This window comes from Rhipicephalus sanguineus, chromosome 3, assembly GCF_013339695.2.
Source record: "Rhipicephalus sanguineus isolate Rsan-2018 chromosome 3, BIME_Rsan_1.4, whole genome shotgun sequence".
NCBI lineage: Eukaryota > Metazoa > Arthropoda > Arachnida > Ixodida > Ixodidae > Rhipicephalus > Rhipicephalus sanguineus.
Genome location: NC_051178.1, coordinates 141,160,199 through 141,181,922, shown reverse-complemented (window position 1 = coordinate 141,181,922; position 21,724 = coordinate 141,160,199). Strand labels below are relative to the sequence as shown.

Below are 21,724 nucleotides of genomic sequence, written 5' to 3'. Positions count from 1 at the left end.
AGAATTTCTAGTTAATCAATTGGACTAAGTATAAAACTGTAGTGTACGTTTTATTTATCAAATAATTCGCGATTTTCTAGGGTATCATTCATTAAACAAACTCTGCAGCTTCCTAATCTTTCTCTCCCCACGAAGGTGTCGTTTATCGTTATTCCATAATATTTTTCGTATTCCACACATGAAAAATTAACTTATTAGTGAACCATCTGATTTGTATGGTGTTCATATTGGCGTTTGATTTACGTGTGCAGACTTCCAAGCGCATTATTTGTGCACCATAGGTCGGCAAAAATATGGGAGCTCACTCAGACTCACTCAAGAAATATATTTTGCTCTGAGGGCTCACTCGGACTCAGACTCACCAATACTTTCCTCAACCGGACTCACTCGGACTCAGACTCACTATACTTTTTCTTGACGGGACACTCCGACTCAAACTCACCAAAATATTACTCACCCGGACTCACTCAAACTCAGATTCACGGCCCAAACCGAGTCTGAGTGAGTCTGAGTGAGCCGACTCATGAGTGAGTTTGCCGACCTATGTTGTGCACTACAAGGAGCATTTACAAACTTCCCAAGACCTCTCACACGCATCGCACAAGACAGCGCGCCATTTCAGAGTGTTCAAATATTTGACAGCTTCGTGTGAGCGCTGCTTCCGCCACCTACACACGGAATGAAGAACGACTGCAAGCCTGGCATGCGTCTGCTCGCGGTTGTGTGCCATCGCGTGCTGCAGTTCGCCGCCGCGATTCCCTTCCAGTGCGGCAATGGAATCCCTTTTTGCGGCATTCCGACCGCCCTATGAATGATAGTGGCTCCTCAATGGCTGAAAGGAGCTTGGTGCTTTTCCTAGGTCTCATTTTTGGGACGATCCGGTTATTTGTTGACGCGGTGTGAGTGCCGTCGGCAGAGTGCCGCAGTCTAGGCCTAGAGCTAGCGCCGATCACAAGGTGATGTGCTGTCTTGTGGCGCTATCGGTGCCGACTTATCGCTTTTTCTGGCGTACCAGGATCTGGTGCATTGTTTGAACTGCGATCAGACTTTGGGCGATCCGGCTGGGCACGAACTGGAAGCCGCTGCTTCGCCACTGAACGAAACTGGTGTTCGCGGGGGCGTGCCGGGGCTTCTGATTGCGTGAAGGCTGCATCGACGAAAACCGTAGTTCCACAGCTATGAACCTTCACCAAGTGCTCACCGGAGCAGTTAATGCTGGAGACCACTGCTACTCTGTCGGCAGCGTCGAAGGCGTTCCCTTCACAGTAAGCAACATCCTTAACACGCACTTAGCAACTCAATGATACCGAGATAAAAGCGTTCAATGGTAGTTTTATAACCGCGACTGGTGTAAGAACTCTACACCGATGTATTCGACCCTTATGTGGCTTTCTGGTTATCATCGGTGCTTCCATTTGATTTTACGTTTTCCATTTCCGATCGGACAGTGTTAACACAATAATCTCGTCAATAATGTCGAAACCAGTCGTAAGCTTCGCTTTACTGCGATTACAGTACCTTTACGCAACCGGCAGGCATGAACCGACGTTTTCTTCTCATTTAAAGGTCTACGGCGCAGGATGTAACATTGTGATATTGGCACGAAACTTCGAGAGAGTGCAGATCATACCTGGTGTCTGTCATGGGAACGTGCAAGTTTCCTGCATAGACTGCTCAACTGATATTGGGAAGGTACGTCTAGTGTCAAGTTGAGTTCATGTCTAGTTCTTTTTTTTTCGCGTGGGAAGCATGATTTCCGCACATAATTTCAGACGATCGCGTTTTGTTGACCGCTACGCTGAATTCTAGTTTCTCGCGCCAGCTAGCTTACCTGTATATTATCTGACCATGAATAAACATTACTTAGGAACCTTCTAGTGTGAGCGAATGTATCGGTTTCCATTACGTATAATAATTTGGGCAATCTATTACTATATAAATTGTATCAGGGTATAAAAAAAGTTTAGGGTCACCAATGATTTATTTAAATTCAATGAGAGTTGAGTATTTCCATCTGGAAGCATACTTAAGTTTTATTAAGGCTGTATTGAGCAGTGGCCACTCGTATCAGTGTGCATGCATCACTATGCAGTAGCCTGCAAAGGTCTCATCAGTAAATTTCATTTTGCCACCTTAGGCACTTGAGTGATCTTATTTGGAAAGCAACGCAACGGCGAGACCCTTAGGAAACAAACCTGACAAAACAAAGTTGCCAGTGCTTCATAATGTCTGGTCCTCGACCTGTTTGCATCCCAGCCTCATTTTGTTACTCCAATAATCCTTGCACTATGCAGCCCACTTAACCGCAACCTTGCACATTTTAAAAGCCAGCTGATTATGTTGGCAATGTAACTTGGTATGCCATGCAAGAATATGTGGACTTATGCACTGCAGTCTATGGAAAAATGACTTTTATTTCATACAGGCAAAGTAATGTTTGTGGATAACACCTGGATAACACTAAACATTCATATATAAGTCGGTGCACATTGCACACAAAGTAGCCGCTCTTCACAACATATTGAATAGTTAGCCAGTACGTGGAATTCCAAACTTCAGTGGTGTGCCTGGCAATCTCATCCTTACATACATGCATTCCTAACCAGATTGCAGCTGCATATGGAAAGCAAGTAGCTATATTTGAACCGTCACCACTTCTTCAACAAACATCATCTCACGTAAGTGATTTTCCAGTCTGTCTGAACGCCCAATCCATGCTGTGCATTGTCACTTTGACTTTGTCCATATTTTATCTTGTTGTGCCTAGAAATTGGACTACAAATGGATTCAGACAGCCACAATACAAATGGACTACTCTGTATCTGTGCTTTCTTGGAATTTAGAAGGTAAGAAACACTTGTGTACCTTGCCAGCATTTGACAAGAAACATATCGTGTTGGGAAACGTTCTGTATGTGTATTTGCTTATAGTCTAGTTTCCTTGCTTTAATTTAATTTATCATGAAGTCATTCTAATTAGAAAAGCTCATTATAACTGCATCTGAAAACCAGGCAGGTCATAAACTGGAATTTCTCTGATATTTATATGCTTCAGCTTTGACAGTGATTGTGTCGAGTTACAAACCGATAGTTTATCAATGAAGGCAAAATACATGTCATCTCAAAAGAATTCTTGAATACTTCTTGACTCGTACAGTGGTGTGAGCCGTGTCTCTCCTCATCTTCATCTCACTATCACCAGGGTGGAAAGTATGACCAGAGTAGATATGGCACAGGAATTTCTGTTGCTTGATTATATTTCTTTCTTATTCACCGCTTGCAACCACAAATTGCTCTGGTAAGGTAGGCAAAGTGCCACCCTTAAGAATTGCCGTACTGCCTGGTGGTTATTACACTGCTGAGCTCAAGGTACGGTTTGAGCCTTGTCAAAGCGGCAGTGCTTAGATGGCGGAAACATTCAAAAACACTCATTTGCTAACATTTAAGATTAAGCACATTGTAGAAGTCCATGTGGTAAAAATTAATAAATTATGGCGCGCCTCACAATTAGACCATAGCTTGGATTGCACCAAGCCCAGCTGGTGAAGCACGAAGAGGAGAATAACTTTAGTAGCATTGTTGGATGAACCTGGCTTAACAGCACGCCAGATAGAAGGTTGAGAGATTTGGTCTATGTAGTAACTGTTACGGTTCTATGAAAAAATAACTTGTGAATCTCCTCCATTCATACGATAGGAAACACACAACCTGCTTTCAAGAGGCCATAGCCACCGTAACAGTCTTGCCCAACATAAAGATATTCAGTGAAACTTAATATTAAGCAATAAAGTGACTTCTTACATATTAACATGACAGATTTGAATCTATGCGTCATGATTGTTGCTTAATAACGAACTCTTTCCCTGTCTTATTGCTCACTTTTGTACTTGATAGACGCTTTTAAAGCTGGTTTTTTTGTTTTGCCTTTCATTTTATTTGATTTTGCTTTTCATGGCTTTAAATTGGATCATAGAAGACCTTGCAGGATGGAGCTGCAGTTTTGCTGACATTATTGCAGGCACTCGGCTACTGACCGGTGGCGAGTGGATACAGATGTGGAAATGCACCATGAGACCAGAAATCAATGCCAAGTCTGGGGACGACACTGCCAAGGCAGGCCAGCCGCAATCGGCCAGCCATTCTGGTGTCTCCTTCCAATTAGGAAGCGACGAGGTGGCTCCTTCGCTCCCTGACGAGGATACTTCGTGGGACTGCATATGGCACTGCAGGTCTCGGTCTTCCCTTGTTTGCTGCTGTAGTAGGGAGTTTCGGAAATAGCACAGGCAAACAACTTTGCAAAGTCAAAGCCTCCACGCCGTGCCTACATTTGTGCGCACTCATCATGCACTCTTTCTTGCACCAGCCGGTTTGCACCTCCAAACACTAGCTGCCCAGAGCGTAAAGCTGCCTAAAGTTGCATTGCAGGGCCTTTTATATCCCCTCCAGGGACAAATTGGTTTTAGGTTAATAAGTGTGTCAGTTTCATGCCTTTGTATCAAGAAGCAGTCCCATTAGAAGGAAAAGTAAAGGCCAAATTTCACTTTCGCTAGGTTTGGTATGTCTGCAATGACATTAATGGCATTGCAGGCACTTAGAAGAGGACTAATTACTGAAAACTTTGTTAAAATTGTAATTATAGAAGCAACATTTGTGAAGTGCACACCCATGGAAATGCATATTTGATATTTGTTGGCTGTCACGGCATCTAGAGTTGTGCCTGCCATGTTTCCTTTGGTTCCTTAGACTTTGTGCACGTCATAGTGTGGTGCGTACATGTGTAACACACCTTATAATCGACATACTGTTTTAACGCGATAGCGTTAGAGAGCTCGTGTCGCAGAAATTCCGTTGTCGGTGTCGGCACCGTTGGTTGTGAGCGAAAAATCGACCGTGAGCGAAAAATCGAGAAAGCAGCAAATAAAATAAAGAATAACAATTTCGGTTTCATTGAGGATCGAACCCGGGCCGTTCGCGTGGCAAGCAGCTGTCCTACCACGAAGCCACGAGGTTACTTGCAGCTACTTCGGAAAAAAAAAAACACTACATAAATGCTATGTAGTGGAAGGAGTCTCCTTAACGCATTTTGTTCGACAGGTGTCACGACGAAAACGAGCCCATTCGGCGATTTGTAGGCGCATTTGGGAGACCATCAAACTACGTCGAAAAAGGCCGGGATAGTGCAGCCATCGCCGCTAAAAACACACATGAACTTTTAAACAGCTTTAAAGATGGACAACTATGTCCATCTAGCGGAAAACATATCAACAAGCAAACAGCAAACGCTAGATAATGTGCTGCCATCTGTGAGGCATTGTGAGACTCTTCATGGCCTCCGAGATGGCGAGCGCGCGGCGTGTATCTTAGAGGCCACGCGACTCTTGCTTTAGATCAAAAACCTGTGCCATTCGCGCGCGCGCGCGCGTGTGCGTGCGTGCGTGTGTGTGTGTGTGTGTGTGTGTGTGTGTGTGCGCGCGCGCGCGTGTGTGTGTGTAACAAAACACATTAATAAGTATGCACTTAGTGGTTGAAGTGCGGCACTAGGGGCCGGATTTCGCTATTGCGTTCAACTCTTAAAGGCGAAGCTTAAGGGTCCCCCAATTTTTCATTAATGAAATGTTTACTTTTGTGCTCTGCAGGACATCCCAACCCGTCAGCTTCCTACGTTTCTCACCAGACGGCACACTGTTCGCATCTGCAGGAAAATGTGACCGTTTAGTGAAAATTTGGCATAACAGTCAGCATAAAGGTGAGTCTGTGTGTCGGCCTTTAAACAACTGAATACACAGTGCATTGCGATAATAACGAGAAGCTTTTCATTGAGCAGATAGAGGCTGGGGTAATCGTGCAAACCCGTTTAATTTCGTTGCCTACAACTTGTGTTTAAATGACTGATGCAATTACTTTCATGATATTTTTTGGTCACCACTGATATATGTTGCGTTGAATAGCATTTGCATCTTATTAGTGCATGTTGGTTTTCCTTTCTAAAGCCAGTAATAGTATGCCCACTGTAGTGTATCAATTGATTTATGTTTTGTTATGTTATGCTAATTTGTTTAATGTTATGCCTGATTTGCAAGCAACTTCTGTACCCACCCCTGCAATGTCTCGCAATGAGATGGCAGTATATGTAAATAGGTAAATAAATAGTGCAGCACTTCTTTTGGCTTTGGTACCTAACTGTCTTTGTTCGCATTCGCAGTGTCTGACCCTGGTGGGAATGCCAGAGTGTCTGCACAGCAAATGGATCGTGGCTGTACCTTTGGCTTTGTATATGCGGCCCACCCACGAGCCGTGACAGGACTATCGTGGCGCAAGACCAGCAAGTTTATGCCCCGGCAAGTTAGAGTTTTCTTCCTTTTCTTCATGGCAAAGTATTGATTGCTGTTAACCCATTATTCCATGCAGATTACATGTTGGGATGATAAATGTACAATAATTTTAACCTCTTTTGAATAAATTCTTGTTACTATACTATGAAAAGCTTAACAGCAGGGTATGGTTACCAAAATCCTTTGATAACTTTTACTGGTAATTATACTTTTTCTGTATATTTTCACAAACTGCTCAAAGTAGTCGTAACATGGGGAAGAACCATTTGGAGGAGAAATAAATGTCACCCAAATACTTCAAGGCATATTTAGCTATTTAAGGTTTTTTATGACAGTGTATTTGCAGATCTGTAAGGTGTCTTACAGTAGTGTTACAGAAGCTTATGCAATAAGTGGTTTGTTTAGTTTAATGACCACAACTGATGCAATTCTTTTGATTCATGACTGTTGTAAGTACACACTGAATGTGAAGCTGTCAAGTTTACGTGTTGCATTCTGCTATAACTGCATTTCATCATGAATCGGCAAATAGCATGCCCTTTGATTGTTGCGACACTTTGTCCATTTGCTCCTTTCTGGTGTAGATCATATTATTCCATGGGATAGGTAGTAGCAAGACATTTTCAGTATAGTATGTAATGCTGGTACATTATACTATGTTGCATAATTTCTTTTGTCTCCTTTATGTTCTGCAGAGGTTCAGTTGCAAACATGCTGGTCACGTCATGTCGAGACAACATCTGCCGGCTCTGGGTTCAGACCTTGCTTCCCGAGGATGGGCTGATCAATGTGCAGCAGATCGAAGCACTTGCCAATCAGACACCACGACTGCAGACTCAGCGCCACCGCCAACGCATCCTCCAAAAGCTTCGGCACATGAAGTAAGTGGCTGTTTAGGCCGTCCAACTTTCATTGTTGTCGTTGTCTCCCAGCTTTCTCTTGCTACTTCCTTTCCTGATCCAGCCGAACTCATGGTAATTTCTGCTTGCCACTGTGCCTGATTCTGTGCAATCCTTTTAATGCATTTTCCTTCTGTTCGTTTGTCAAGCATTGGTAATCTCTACTTAGCATCACGTGAGCTACTGATTCATTTTCTTGTGAATCTCGACCCTTACATGCAACTATTAATGCCCGATGTGCGAGACCCACGTAAAGTGTTAATTCCCTCTACGGGCCTGTGTTGATGAGAAATAAATATAGTTATTAATTTTTAAACACACTGCGAAGCTTGAACTTCAAGTTGAGCCCAAAACTTGTTCTTTAGGAGCTCAGTCTTTCAAGGCAGCATATGAAATTGTAGCATGTCTGTTCATTTTTTTTTTCACTCTGTATTCCTCTGATACTCTCTCACCTCTGCATTTACCGAAGTGCTTGCAACAACGAGTTAAAATAAAGCTCATTGAAATCTTGACACTACTGTCTCCCTTCCTTCAGTTGGCATAGAGAAACCAATTACACAAATGGATATCACTGGCCTTTGGTTTCATTGGTCATTTTAAATAGAGCATGTTGGAAGGGGCATAGTGCTAAGCATGTTTGTTGTAACCTAAACAGTCACTAAAGAAGGTGGAATCAGCCACGAATGCAATTTTTCTTGGCTTTGTCTTTCTTGGCTGCTCAGATTTTGTTGTGCCAGCTTTGCAGGATATTCGCAGGAAGTTACAGGATATCGTTTCTGAGTATTTTTTCTGACTTATTTGGAAGAATAATGCAGACTGAAGGTCTCAGTTAAACAAAGTCGGGAAGATTCCATGCATTGGGGGAGTTGATTTCATGCGAAGCAGTCAGCGAGTAGCAGCCTATGCCGAATTTTTTGCATTGACCCAAGTGCTACGAGGTGTATTGACGTCTTTGGGTAAATTGAGTAGTTGTATGCATAAGACAACTTGCTGCAGCCAGGATCCACTTCATCAGCATTACGCTTGTGTTGCTCGTACATTGAGCATCTGCATTGTCCTCGCATGAATGACAGCAATACACTACATGCATTTATTTTCCCCGCCGTGGTGGTCTAGTGGTTATGGCGCTCGACTGCTGACCCGAAGGTCGCGGGATCGAATCCCGGCCGCGGCGGCTGTATTTTTGATGGAGGTGAAAATGTTTGAGCCCGTGTACTTAGATTTAGGCGCATGTTAAAGAACCCCAGGTGGTCAAAAATTCCGGAGCCCTCCACTAGGGCGTCTCTCATAATCATATCGTGGTTTTGGGATGTTAAACCCCAGATATTATTATTATTATGCATTTATTTTTTATTTAGCTTCAAGAAGCAGGCAACTCTAACCTAGATGTCAATGTCTTTCATTGCAGATCCCTGAATGAATACCAAAGGCGGCAGGCAGCGCAAAGTGGAAAGGAAGCTCGGGAGACGATCCCCTCACTTCCCAGCACATACAGCGTGCACGACTTTCATAGCTTTGGACTCCAAGGCTCTGGCGTGGCACCAGGCCTCCATTTTCATCTGGCAGCCAGCATCAATGCGGAGACTGGTAATCTTTGGCGGAGGTTTTTTGTGGCCTCTGAGTAGTTATCTTCAGTTACCTTTTCCCTCGTCTTCTGTGTGACAAGTGGTGAGAAGAGCCTACATTGCATCACGCAGTGTCACCAGGGGCTTTATCGCAGCTTCATGACCTAAAATACTGACTTCTTAGAGGATCGCCCAAAATTGCTTCTCAAGGGAGCTGAAGATGTGGGTGCTTAAGATAAACACCAAATCAAGTCAGATTGAAAAATCAGTCTTTCTCAAGTGTGTTGTTGTTAATTTCATAGTTGTAGCTCGACTAATAAGTGTGCAATCAAAGGTCAAAGTTCCAATTTCCGAATTTCGTGTCAGAAACCCAGCAGTGGTACCCAAATTTGACGTCATAGGTGTTTTGAAGCAATTCTTCACATTAGGCTACTGCGACGCGGTAAATGTTCTTGGAACTTACGAAGTGCAGTCCTTGGTTCTCTCAGGTTGCAATGCAGTCCATCTTTAAACGGTGAAAAATTAATTTCATCCAAGAAGACAGCGATTCTGAGGATGCCAAACTGGCTATCATTTACCACCAATAAAGACAGTACTGCTTCGTGTATTTTTGTCCGTCAGATTTGTATGAAGGTAAACTGTGCGCACCGATTCACCCAAGTTCATTTGCTATCATTTCGCGTTCATTTTACAACCAAGCAATTTATACATGTGCTCTTGAGCACAGGGTAAGTAACAATTGTCTTTGGCGTGATGAGTGAGCATTTTGGACACGATGACAAGCAAGTGCAACACTGCAGTACTGACTCCGCTGAACTTCTTGCACATGATAGTAGACAATGAAGTCTACAAATTGGCAGAAAGACAAGATGCATAATCAATACTAATTATAGGAAGACAAAAGATCAGGAAAAAGTGGAGCGCATGAAGCGATGAGTAGTCATTGAACAAGAAATGTCGCTGTAGCCAACACAGAGGGACTTTTCAACTGTTACTAACCAATCATGTACAGCTTTTGTCTTAAAAAGATATTTTTTTTTCTTTACAGTCAAAAACACAAAGTAATTGTAATGTTAGAATTTTAGCAAACGGTGTGTTTTGCCTGGTTGAATGTACGAATATGATGGCCCTGCCACAGACATCCCGCTGGTGCCAAGCATGAGTGGAGCTGCATCAGGAGGCCAGGAGCCCAACTTTGTGCTTCACTGGCTCAACAACAAGGAGATGTCGTTCAGCAGTGCCACAGAGCAACTGATCCAGGAGCTGAGCCTGAAGGCCCTGCAGGCACGGCGGGAGCACCAGCGTCAGCAGCTGGCGGCACAACGCAAGGCTGCCGAAGAGGCAGATGCCGAAGAAAACCAGGAAGACAGCAATGAGCCAGAGGATCCTGAGGCAGCCGGTGGTCTGTAGCCATTTCGGTGTCAGCATGCATGTAGGGAGGAAAGACATTTACTGTGCTTTCTCTATGCTATTGAAAAAGAAGGTTTACAGCTTATTGTTAACTTGATGTTGCACAGATGTTGCAGCATCAATTATTTTTTTTTTGTCAGTCTGTGTTGACATAAGTACTTGGCATCTTTGGCTGCCCTGAAAAGTAGTAATACTTTACATGCACTGTGAAAGCAAGCTGCTTCAGAATTGTGGACTGTGTTTACTGCCTGAAAGCAGCTAAAAGTTCAGATAATTGAGGTAAAAAATGATTAATTCTGATGTAGTGCTCTGCTGAACATCGTGGACTAAAAAATGCAATCTTGTAGCAAACCGAGTAAAGACATAGTAGCTGTAATTTCCAAACGACCTTTTTGAACTCACAGAATAAAAACGTAGGTTATTGTGCACATTGGCATGAATGTGTGTGTATGCGTGTACATGTGCATGCCACATATATACACATTTGGTTTGCAAAAGGACTGTGTTACTTGCCTCAGTGACTGTCAACATGTTGTGACCATTCTCTGCAGCCACCAAAACCAGCTGGCAAGGTAGATCAGGGCTGAAGTCACTGAGGCTCGGAAGCGTGACAACCACGACAGCAGCAGCCGAGGATGCAGTGCCAGGTTCCCAGTCTGCCAAGGCCTTCTCGCCAGCATCGTCCTCGGCATCTTTAGCCACTGAGGCATCTGGCAAGAACGTAGAGGTATGGAAAGGAAGGCCATTTCCTTTCCTATGTTGTCCTGTATGGCAGACATGCAGTACTGCGCAGCTTGGCAGGCTGTGTAAGTTAGGGAGCAGTGTGAAAAATGAAACACGTCTTTAAAAGAAAGGAATGATAGAAAGGCCGTATACTATCAGATTCATCATTGTCAAAACAGCGCATAAAGAGTGGACGAACAGAAAGGGGCATGTGCGCGCCGAGTCAATTATTGTTCATCTGTTCATGCACTCTTTTGACAGTCATAAACAACCAACTAGCCCAAATTACCGCCCTTGTGAATAAGTTCATCAGAGTGCGAAAATTAGAATTAAAGTAATTGACATCTCCTAGTTAATGACTATGTGCTAGAGTGTCATACTTTTTTTAGCTTTCTTGGGCATTATATATATAAAGTTTTTTCAGAAAGGCCATAGACTTTGGGCATTCCTGTAAAACAAATTAGGATTGTTATCATCATAAACTGACCGTTGTGTTAAAGATGGTGTTTTGTTTATGTCTGATAGTTAGCTTCCTGCCAGTTATACCAGTGTTAACCATAACTAGTTTTGCATCTTGTAGATATAGCTATCAAAGAAAAGTAAGGAGCACTTTGCAAAACAGTTTTCTGACTTGGGCACCACGTATGTGTGACGATCACGAACATTGTATTGATTAGAAGAACTCTTGGTAGATGGAAAAAGAAGAAAGTATTTTTGCCTTGAGTAGAATTCAGTCTTTATACTGTGTTGCCTAAGTGAAAAAGCGTACTAACAACGCTGCGTGCACTCCGTGCATCTCTCTGTCTCTGTAGCAATCGCTGGGAAATGCCCTGGACCACAAGATCGAGTCACTTTTGCGCGAGTGGCACCAGAGCCCCGACCTGCTGTTCAGCATTCATCCAGTCGATGGGAGCTTCCTTGTTTGGTGAGCACCTCGCCCACTGGTTGGGTAGTTCAGTAGTAGACGTCATTTGTGTGCTTTCTGATGTTCAGTTTTTGTCGGCACACTTGTGCACAGGCAAGATTTGGACTTGATCATGGCACATTCGACTGTCAGTAATACTCATTCTTTGTGTACCAGACGTACTATAAAAGGGCAAGTTACGGGACCTTTAACCGATTTCTCCTTATTTCACGACAGTTTCAGCCTGTGTAGTCTCCTCGTATTGTTCGCAGGTTCTGGCGCGGCCAGTATGCTTGAAATTTTTCAAGAAGAGGATGTGGATTGTCGTGTCAAATAAATATCAAGTGAACTTGGTCCACATTCTGCACGCTTTCGTTCATTGAGACATCTACTGGACGGCACCCTGCTTTGTTTTCCTCCCTGGCATGTAGGCTGGTTGACTGGCTGGATGAGTGCAGTCCCGGGTCGTTTCGCCAGGCCCTGGTGAGCTTCTCGTCGCGCATTCCGGCTGCCATTCCTCTGGGGGATGCAGCCACACTGTCGCACCACCTGGCCCTCTACCTGCCGACGGCTGGTCTTGACCTGCGCACCGTCCTGTCTGGGCTGGGAGCATGGGCCCTGCCTAGCCCCCTCACACCCGTTGCCCCTGTCACCTTGGTGGTTCCACCCCAGCAAGGGTCTGCGCAACCTTCTTCCGCACAACAGGGATCTGCGCAGCAGGTCAGAAGTGACATTCTGTGTGGTGCTCATGGATTGAAATTCGATAATTTAGGGCTAAGTAATGCACATACTTTCGTTTTCACCGTCTTCAGTTCATGTCATGTTGGCGTAATTTTACACGAGTACTTACATCAGAGCTAGCATTACCTTTAGTGGCCAGATTTGTTGTGACATGATGTGGTTATCTCAGGTAATTCCTCATCCCACTCGTTATACTAAAAAAATTGATGTCACGTTCTGATTCTTGCGGACTGTGCGTGCTTCCAGAGAGACATTAACTCTTTCGTGACCGCGCCTCTAGAACGTGGGTCACCGGTCACCCGAATGTGTCGAACAAGAATTTAAAAGCACAGGCGCTCCTATCAACTAGTTGCACCATCTAGCACATTCTGTAAACACTAATGTTTCGCTTCCTGAATAGTTAGTTTTTTTCCCGAGTGGCAGTGATTTTTAACAGCGACTCAAAGATACCGGTTCGCTTGGTTTGTTTGCGAAAATGGCAGACGAAACGGTAGCGAGACCCTCTCAGAAACGTTGTTCCTTGGACAATTCTGTTGCGTCCGCAAGTGATTTTTCTGCTGTTTCTAACAGAAGTGACTCCGAGGTTGATGTCAAATCATGGAAATATAGTTGATTGATAAAAAATCGTAGAACGAGCCCGATCATAGTCAGGTGTTGATCATTACGTTATGCTTTCTGGCACATTGATTTTTCACTCTGATTGAAATGTCGTGAGGATGTTGGTACTATTGTATCTTTTATTTGTAGTGTCTCAACAGTATATTGTAAAAATTTGGTGACATAGCCTTCATCCAGTATAGAGAGGAATGTTCAGCCCAAGAAGGCTACCCGGCCGTGACCTCAGAGTAGTGTTGCACAGTGAAGCAATATGTGTCACAAGGAAAATCGGCGTTTTGGGCATCCTTTTCACCTTGGAAGTAATAAATAGGATTTGTGTTAACAAAAATGAGTGTGTGTGGTTGCGAATTCTGTAGAAGCAGTCTTATGCCAAAAATTATGGTTCTTCGGAAATGGTCACGTCTGCATGGATGGTGAATTTCATTTGTTCACTAATCTATATGGGCATCGTCGAGCTTCAACGACTACACCTCCACAAAAACAAGTACATGCAAAACATAGTCCTACCGCTTGACGAAGCAGAGAAAATACAAAATGTGCCAAGAGGACAAGAAACTTGTTAACTGGACAAATGCCACTTGTAACGCCTGTTATGCCCAGTGGCACACCAACCTTAGAAAAAGAAATTTTTTTACAGCTTAGAGCTTTCAGACATGGTTCAACCTATTTCAATAATGTCAGACATTGAAATGCGAAGACTTTTTTTTTAGCTTACAAGTTTAGAATATTTTTATTGTGTGCAGTGAAGCCATGCTTTAGGATGTTTTGGTGCCGTGATCAGTGCTACCTTTTGGTATCTGATTTTTTTCTGTGCTGCTATTTAGCATAATTTGCTAAAATACATATGGCTCAATAGCAAATTTATTCCTCTTCTCAATTTTGTTTATTGTATTGTGGTGCTTGAAAAATTTGTAGAGGGAAAAAATATAACCGTGTAACTTGATGGAATAATGCAGTTTTCACTGGGCAGACAAAAAGAATTTGTAACTCATACGCTTTTTGAGCTACATCATTCAAACTTTCCTCTAGTATAAAAAGCTGTTGAGCAAATATTTTGTATATCTCAGATTATTTTTCGTTTCTTTTTTTCTTTCATGTTGGGGGCATAACATTAAAAATGTTCTATGCAATGTTCAATAAATATTGTTTTTCATAAATATTCTTGCATATTATACCTTAATATGAATTTTGGAAGTAATACCATTAAAAGTACTATTGATATGTAATATTATGCCTGTGTCTGTCATAATATTCATAACAAAAAATACCAATTACTAAAACATATGAAATGTGGCCAATTTTTCCATGGTCACAAAATAGTTAAAAAAAAGAACCTTAGTCTATTCTTGGCCACTTTATGGGATTGCTGTGCCTTGGCAGTGGCGCATTTACACAACCTCTCGGCAGGCCGATGAAAACGAAGATGCAGAAGACAAGCTGCGCCCCTTTTGCTGCCAAGCTGCCCCCCACACCGAGTGTGTGCATGCTGTCCAAGCACAACAATGGCTCACTCAACCTGTGGCACCTTACATTCAGCGAAGAGTCCCACTTCACCCACGTACGTAAAGTGTGCTGCAGCAATTTTGTATTGGCACATAAACGTTGTCTTGTGGTTTCACCATCCATAAAAAGGTTAAACTCATAGGATTCACTTCCATTAACCTGATATTGGTCAGTTGATGGTTTTTGAGTAATTTTGACAGTTAGAAGGTATAGGCCTCCCAAGCTCGGCCAGGGGGCGCTGCGTCGCACGCGTTTCGCCGCCTTTCTAGCAAAAACCGGTCGCTCCCCTCTCCGCGCCTGCCTTTTGACTGCGCTGTCTCAGCACGTTCCCGCATCCTGCACGCGCTGTTCTCTGCTCGCCGTGCACGTGCAGCTTCACGTGTCGCTTCCTCTGAAGGTTTAGAAAGATCCCAGAGATGGAAAAAACGTTTTCACGGTGGGAATCTCACCAGAGGAGGACGGTTGATCGACCACCTTTTCGGGACCGAGCAGGTCGTCAAGGGCGATGCTGTTTGTGCGAGCGCTACGTGCGTGCCGATGCTGAACGGGCACATTTCTTTGACATGTTCTGTAATTATGTTACCGGTAAAAAGCACATTCGTTGCGGCAGTCGTGTCTACTCGGAGCTGTCAGCAAACATCTAGCACGCTTTCGCGTGCGTTTTCTATTGATAACTTTTCGATCGCAGGGATGCCAAGTTTGTCGTGCGGCTTTAAATTTATTATGAGCTCAGTGTGAAGAGCATAAATTTACATCTGTCCTGTTGAGTCACTGGCTGCATCGCAATGCGCAGTGTTCAGTTTCGTGGGAGTTTCACTTTTGCCGAGCTTTGCATCGAATGATAACAACGTCGGATCGCAAGTTTAATGTCACCTTGGATTTTTTTTAGAGCTCCCTTTGACAGCATAATGATATGCGCAAAAAAAAAAAAAACATGCCCACTTCGACCATGCATGTTTCTTGCAGAGGCGTGTTTCATTTCGAATAATATCGACGCCTGATCACGCACCGTGTTCGCTTATTCTAACGTCGCTTTGGTTGTTTCGACAGCTCGCTTGGTCAGCATCATACTATACGGGGGCGTAGCCAGGGAGGGGGGGTTCAAACCCTCCTCGAAAGTTTTCAATTTTGCTTGGGTATATGTACACGCACACATACAAACGCACGCACGAACATAAAGTATGGTTGGACCCCCCCCCCCCCCCCCCCGAAAAAAATTTCTCGCTACGCCCCTGATACTATACAATACCCACTGGAATTACGCATGTTTATGATTATGCCGAGATTTGTGCCCAATGATAACCGCATCTGAATTCGCGAAGCCATAGAAAATTTAATTGCCGCCTTGCTGGGGGACTTCGGATTAATTTCGGCCACCTGGGGTTATTTAACGTGTACGTAAATCTAAGTACGCCGTTGTTACTGCATTTCGCTCTCATCGAAATGCAGCTGCCGTATGCGTGAATCGAACCCATGACCACGATCTTAGCAGCGCAACACTTCAGCCTGCTAAGCAATCACGGCGTGTCGCATGCAAGTCCAATATAAACGCTCAGTGCAAACATGCAGCTTCATTCTGTTTACAGGGAGCGCGACGGGAAATGTACCGCAATCAGCTGAATTAAACACTTAGTACTCACGGTACGTTATTTAAACTGTGGTGTATTAAGCCAACATGCTGTCACATGCTGCTGTCACAGTACAAATGGTTGACTCGGAAAGCCAGCGCGCAATCTCGAAACGTACAGCGGCTGTCTATTTGTTGTAGCTTCAGTTCACAAACGCACTTCCCTTTCAAATGAGCACGATCATCGCGTTTCTCCCCGTTAATAGTTCGTAATACTGTGTACGACAAAAATTGCTTCAAGGTGACAAGACCGCGAAAGCATCGCGGCGAAGTGCCATAATCCACTCTTGACACCTCTGCTCCTCGCACTGCTTGCATTGGAAACGGTAGAACTTGACGGGCAGTTTTCGGCCCTTCGTCATTTTTAAACGTTTGTGACAGTTCACAATGCAGCAGGACTGCGTGCCTGCTTTCGAGTACGACGAAGGAACGGCACCCATAGCGTGAAAAATGAGAGCTAAGAGCCCCGAGGAGCACGTTCTCCGCGCGCGCAGTGGGAAAACCAAGCAAGAGCGACCCGTCCGAGCTACCGGAGATTTCCCCTCTCTCCGCTGGGGCGGTGGACGGCGCTGCGCAAACTTGAGCGTTGGAGGCCTATTAAACTCTACGTTGAACCTAATGCGTAAACATTCCGCAATTCTAGCTGAGGGTAATTACCAGTGCTTGCAAACAGTGCACTGTGAACAGTGCTAAAATTGTTAATATATTATATTCCATGCTAAATTTGTGAGCCCGCTGTGATGTTTGATATATATATAAATTAGGCTTGTGTGAATAGTAAATTTTAGGTTCGAAGCGAATAGCGATTTGGTCGAATTTCGAATCAAGATCGAATAGTATATATCACATATTATAAAGAAAAATGAACATATTTATCATGGCCCAACTAACCTGCTTCAAATGGAAACAAGGCATGTGCAAATGTCATTCTTTCTGCTTCAAAGGGAAGTGGAAGCAACTTTTGAATAGTAGCAGGATTTGACTTTCGGTAGAATGCAAGTGATAACCTGTAAAATACATTATGTTTTAAAATTTACTTACAGCATATAAGCCGGTGTAACAAGCTTTTAAACTTAAAAAAATGATGAATCGATGTCAGGGTACTTGGATCATTTAACCTTGAAGTGGGGCTTCGCGGCAGTGCGGATTTTTCCTGGAAAGGTGTATTTTCGGCATAGCACCTCTGCACTGCAGCAAAACCACCTTTACAGGAGGTTACATGCGGTTTAGAAGTCTATTTGTTCATTTCGAATACTTCGAAATTTAGAATAATTTAAATTTGTTTCAAAGCGAATTCGAATTCTGTAATATTCGTTCGAATATTCGAACTGCTCGAATATTCGCAAAAGCCTAATGTAAATGTGAGATGTGGAGTGACTGAAGTCTGATATCACTTTACAAACGTGATTATAAAAGGAACAACACAACTGGGTCGCTTGCTTTCACCAATTGCTCTTTCTCTTCTTCTTCCTCTTTTTTTTTTAACTTGCAAGAAAGGTTTCGTTGTAGCCTCACTCAACTTCATTTGTTGCAGGTGCTCAGTATTGGCCATGCAGCGAGGGTGTCGGGACACCGGTTCAGGATAAATGACATCACGTGCCATCCCGTGCTCCCGCTGCTGTTGACCACGTCGCACCACAACCTGCCCAAAGGGAAGGAGCCCCTGGACGAGGAGGACGAACAGTCACAGCCTCAAGATTACTCCGACAAGCGGCGGCGTGACAGTGCACCTGCCCCCGCACCCACGGAGGGCTTCTGCAGTGAGCTCATCCTCTGGAAGGTGGAGTCTGTGGGGCCCCTGTCTAAGTCTGGTGGCGTTGCCGAGTTGGCACGCATCAACTCTCTCGAGCCATCTGCCTTCTCGAACGTCGCCTGGGTGCCCACACTGCTTCCCAGGTTCCTTTTCTTCTTTTCCTTTTAAGTTCACAAAAGTTTCTTAGAGAGATAAGTGAAGTCCTGAGAAAGTCTGCGAGGTTGAAAAAAACTTCATAAAGGAAATGTTGCCGTCCATTTGAGAGTAGCACTAACTATTATAACTGGAACTCGTACCGGTTTCTCAAAATGGAAGCTTCATAGTTGAAGTGAAATTTGTCCTGGTCCAAGGATTGTATTCATGAACAATGCCTTTGCAGGGCAGTCGTTCGTCTGAGTTTTGAACGGGAGGCTAGTATATCACAGAGCAAGGCCAAATCACTTTACAACTTAAAACACAGACACAGAATAGCAAATCAGTTCTGATAAGTTCGGATAGTTAAGGATGGATTAAGGAAGGAACAAAATTAAGGAACATTCTTACGCACTCGAATACATGTTTGCATGCAGCATGTTTGTCTAAAGATGTGTTTTGAATGGAGAAGCTAATTTGTGGTGTTCACTTTTTTCACCTGAAACCGTGCAGCACGACGTTGGGCAGCATATCCAATTCGCCAAGTGCCTGCTTTGTGGCCTCGGATGGTCTCCAGCTACGAGTGTACCAAGCTGTGATAGATGCGCGCACACTCCTTGCCGAGGTGTTGGCAGCAGCTCGCCAGAAGGATAATGCTGATGTGAGTGATTACATTTATAGACGTTCTTATCATTTACATAAATACAAGGGCATCACCTCACTAGAATGCAAACTGAGAAATATGGTTTCAATCATAATTTTGTGCTAGTACAAAAAGCAATGCCAATCAATTAATGTTACACTGTTAAGGTGAGAAAACGCATTTCCTGCTATAGTATTTATTAATTACTTGAAGGCTTCCAGGAGGCAAGAGGCAATATACTTAACATTTCAACTTGTGACTTGTGTTCTACATCTTCGAAAACCTTCAGAAAATGCACCAACGGAAATAGGTTGCTGTTGGCAAGCACACTGTTGAAGTACTAATATGCAGCACTTTTTGCTGCATCATGCTGTAATGCATATTTTGGCCACTAATGATCACCGTATTTTGTAATTATTTCCCGTGTCACGTCTTGGTTTTGCACTGCCATTCAAATATGCACTGCTGCCAACTAACCCAAGTATCAATCTTATTACACATCATATTTTAGTGAAGATTTGATCAACAAGCAACTCCCAGGTGCCAGCAAGCATGGAATGCGTTCTTTTTACCATGTGTGCAGTTGCATGCAAAGTTCCCATCAATGGCCTTTGTAAAATTGTTGGCGTAGGATTATGGTGCAATGTCTTTATATAATAAATCTACATATCAATATAAAGAAATCTGCAAGCTCCCTTTAAAATGTTAATGATTTCAGTAAGCTTCACGACTTCTACTTTGTATGTTTGTAACGTGCAAAATTTTGCCTCTACTGCCTGTTTTTGTGCATGTCACGCTTATACATTAAGCAATGCTACATGCACCTGGGCAATAGCTCAGACCCGCTGCTAGCAGAGAGTGGCTACTTTTTTTTCTTTTTGTCGCTTAAAAGTCATAACTTACTGTATGTGGTATGTTGGATGTAGAATACTCCAATGGCTATTCAATTTAACCGATGCGATATTGCGATCACTTTTGTTGGGTATCTAGAGCCCTTTGGATGCATTCTCATTGATAGTTTGGATAGTTTAGGGGGTTATCAAACTGTCTGGCCTTGGGGATCCCCAACGGCTTGTCCAGAGTGGTGCGGAACCCCTAAATTTTTCTGTAGCACGAATACAATTGGAAGCGGGGGGGGGGGGGGCAATGACACTTTTCGATGCGCGCAATCATGGTATTAACACAGCCCGCATTGGCCTGTTATCTTTAATATCGAAAGCCATTGCCTTGATGTGGAACTCCGATAATGCAGACTCGCGGTTCCACAACATACCCCCCCCCCCCCATCCGCGTCGCTCCTTGAGTCGCGTAAAGGGCCCGACGACCATACACTGCATGCTTCAGGCACTGTGTGCCATAAGCAATGTGTTCATGCAAACGAAGTGCCGGATGCACAGAAGCCTGTTTTATTTTTTTGCAAAACAAAAAGGAAGGCATGCCAGTCGCATTTCGAAATGGCCGTCGACCGATACACCAATCATAAGGCTAAGCCCAAATGCTCGTGTAAGCCCACAGCCAGCACAAAGTGATGCCTCTTACACGTATGAAAGCGCTCGTTGCAAGTTTTGATTACAAAGTCAACATGCTGCAGTTGTCCTTCACAGAACCCTTGGGTTCCACGGAACCCAGTTTGAGAGGCTATGATGTAGATATTAGTTTTCGTCCTTTCACTGTATTCCAAAAAAAAAAGCTCTGACTAGATTCTTGATTTCTATTTACAGCTGCTTAAAAAATTTTGAAAAATTATTTCACGTTCTAAGAAATTTTAAAAGGAAAAGCACATTGAAACTTTCTGCTCATTTGCCATGAAACACAAACTGACCAGCGTGAGGTGTCGTCATGGCACATTTTTTTTTCCCGAGCGTTAGTGAAGTGTCCAAGGTTTCGTCGTGTGTTGTTGAAGCGTGTGTCTTGTTGCTGCTGCAGACCATCAGCCTGTCGAGCACCACATCATCGGGAATGGAGATGCACCATACAGGGCTTCAGGAGGAGTTTCGCATAGTCAGCCTCCAGTCCACGGCTCGCCCTGGCTGCATTGTTGAACTGGACGCCATTGCAGATGCTACAAACGTGAGCACCCAAATGCACTTCTCAATGCAAGCTTGTTGCTGTAGGTGTCGGTGGACCATAAGTGTGGACACTGGCACAGAGTGTCTACCCAAGGAATTGAGTTCATTATACAGTCGAACGTAGTCATAACGAAGTGGCATCGGGGCCATAAATTGGTTCATTGTATCTGATATTTGTTTGTAACACTAGAGATAAAAATCGGCTCTAACCTATCGGCAATGACTTATTATTTTGGAATTGTTTCTTTTGTATTTTTTTCCAGTTTGAGGTGTATATATGTACTGCCCCCCTTAGTCAATTGTTTTTTTTGTATTTTTTTCCAGTTTGAGGTGTATATTTGTATTGCCCCCCTTACTCAATTGTTTCTTTTGTATTTATTTTTCAGTTTGAGGTGTATGTATGTATTGCCCCCCTTACTCATTGCCCCCTTACCTCACACCCCCGCGTTGCGGCAAAGCTGCCTTTCAAGCTTCGCTACGGTCGCAAATGTATTAACTCAAGAAAACACTGGTTCCAACATGGAGATGAAAGATGTGGCAGAGGTGGGGCCTCAATTAATGCTATTTTGGACCTAAAATTTGGGCAGGGAGTTCGAAAAATCGGAAGCCGAAGCATTTTAGCATCCAAAATTTCAGATGTTCTTATATATCGACGTCTACGAGGCAGATTTGGAACTCCGGACTTGAAGGGAGCACACCCTTGTCCGCCACATCAGTTGGGCTTCCACAGAAGTTGAAAGAGGAGAGGTCTGGAGGAAGTGGCATCTTTGCCTATCATGGTGTAAAGTGTCGTCGGCAACCACTTT

The 21,724-nt window shown here is 43.7% G+C and overlaps 1 protein-coding gene across 1 annotated transcript; it reads left to right on the top strand.

Annotated features, from left to right (window-relative positions):
* Window positions 1-704: 704 nt before the first annotated feature.
* Window positions 705-18,185, top strand: LOC119387296 (dmX-like protein 1). The gene is made up of 15 exons (XM_037654636.2): window positions 705-1,265; window positions 1,567-1,692; window positions 2,607-2,678; window positions 2,768-2,846; window positions 4,018-4,228; window positions 5,636-5,745; window positions 6,202-6,337; window positions 7,027-7,212; window positions 8,639-8,817; window positions 9,934-10,197; window positions 10,757-10,932; window positions 11,741-11,853; window positions 12,264-12,552; window positions 14,599-14,749; window positions 17,856-18,185. Exons 1-15 carry the CDS (start codon window positions 1,179-1,181, stop codon window positions 17,909-17,911), a joined length of 2,235 nt encoding a protein of 744 aa, XP_037510564.1. The 5' UTR covers window positions 705-1,178; the 3' UTR covers window positions 17,912-18,185.
* Window positions 18,186-21,724: the final 3,539 nt, after the last annotated feature.

Excerpts from the sequence above, each read along its gene's own strand:
- LOC119387296 (XM_037654636.2), top strand. The coding sequence starts at position 1,179 with ATGAACCTTCACCAAGTGCTCACCGGAGCAGTTAATGCTGGAGACCAC. Across the intron at positions 5,746-6,201 it reads GCATAACAGTCAGCATAAAG|TGTCTGACCCTGGTGGGAAT; the intron begins GTGAGTCTGTGT and ends TCGCATTCGCAG. Across the intron at positions 8,818-9,933 it reads CAGCATCAATGCGGAGACTG|ACATCCCGCTGGTGCCAAGC; the intron begins GTAATCTTTGGC and ends GCCCTGCCACAG.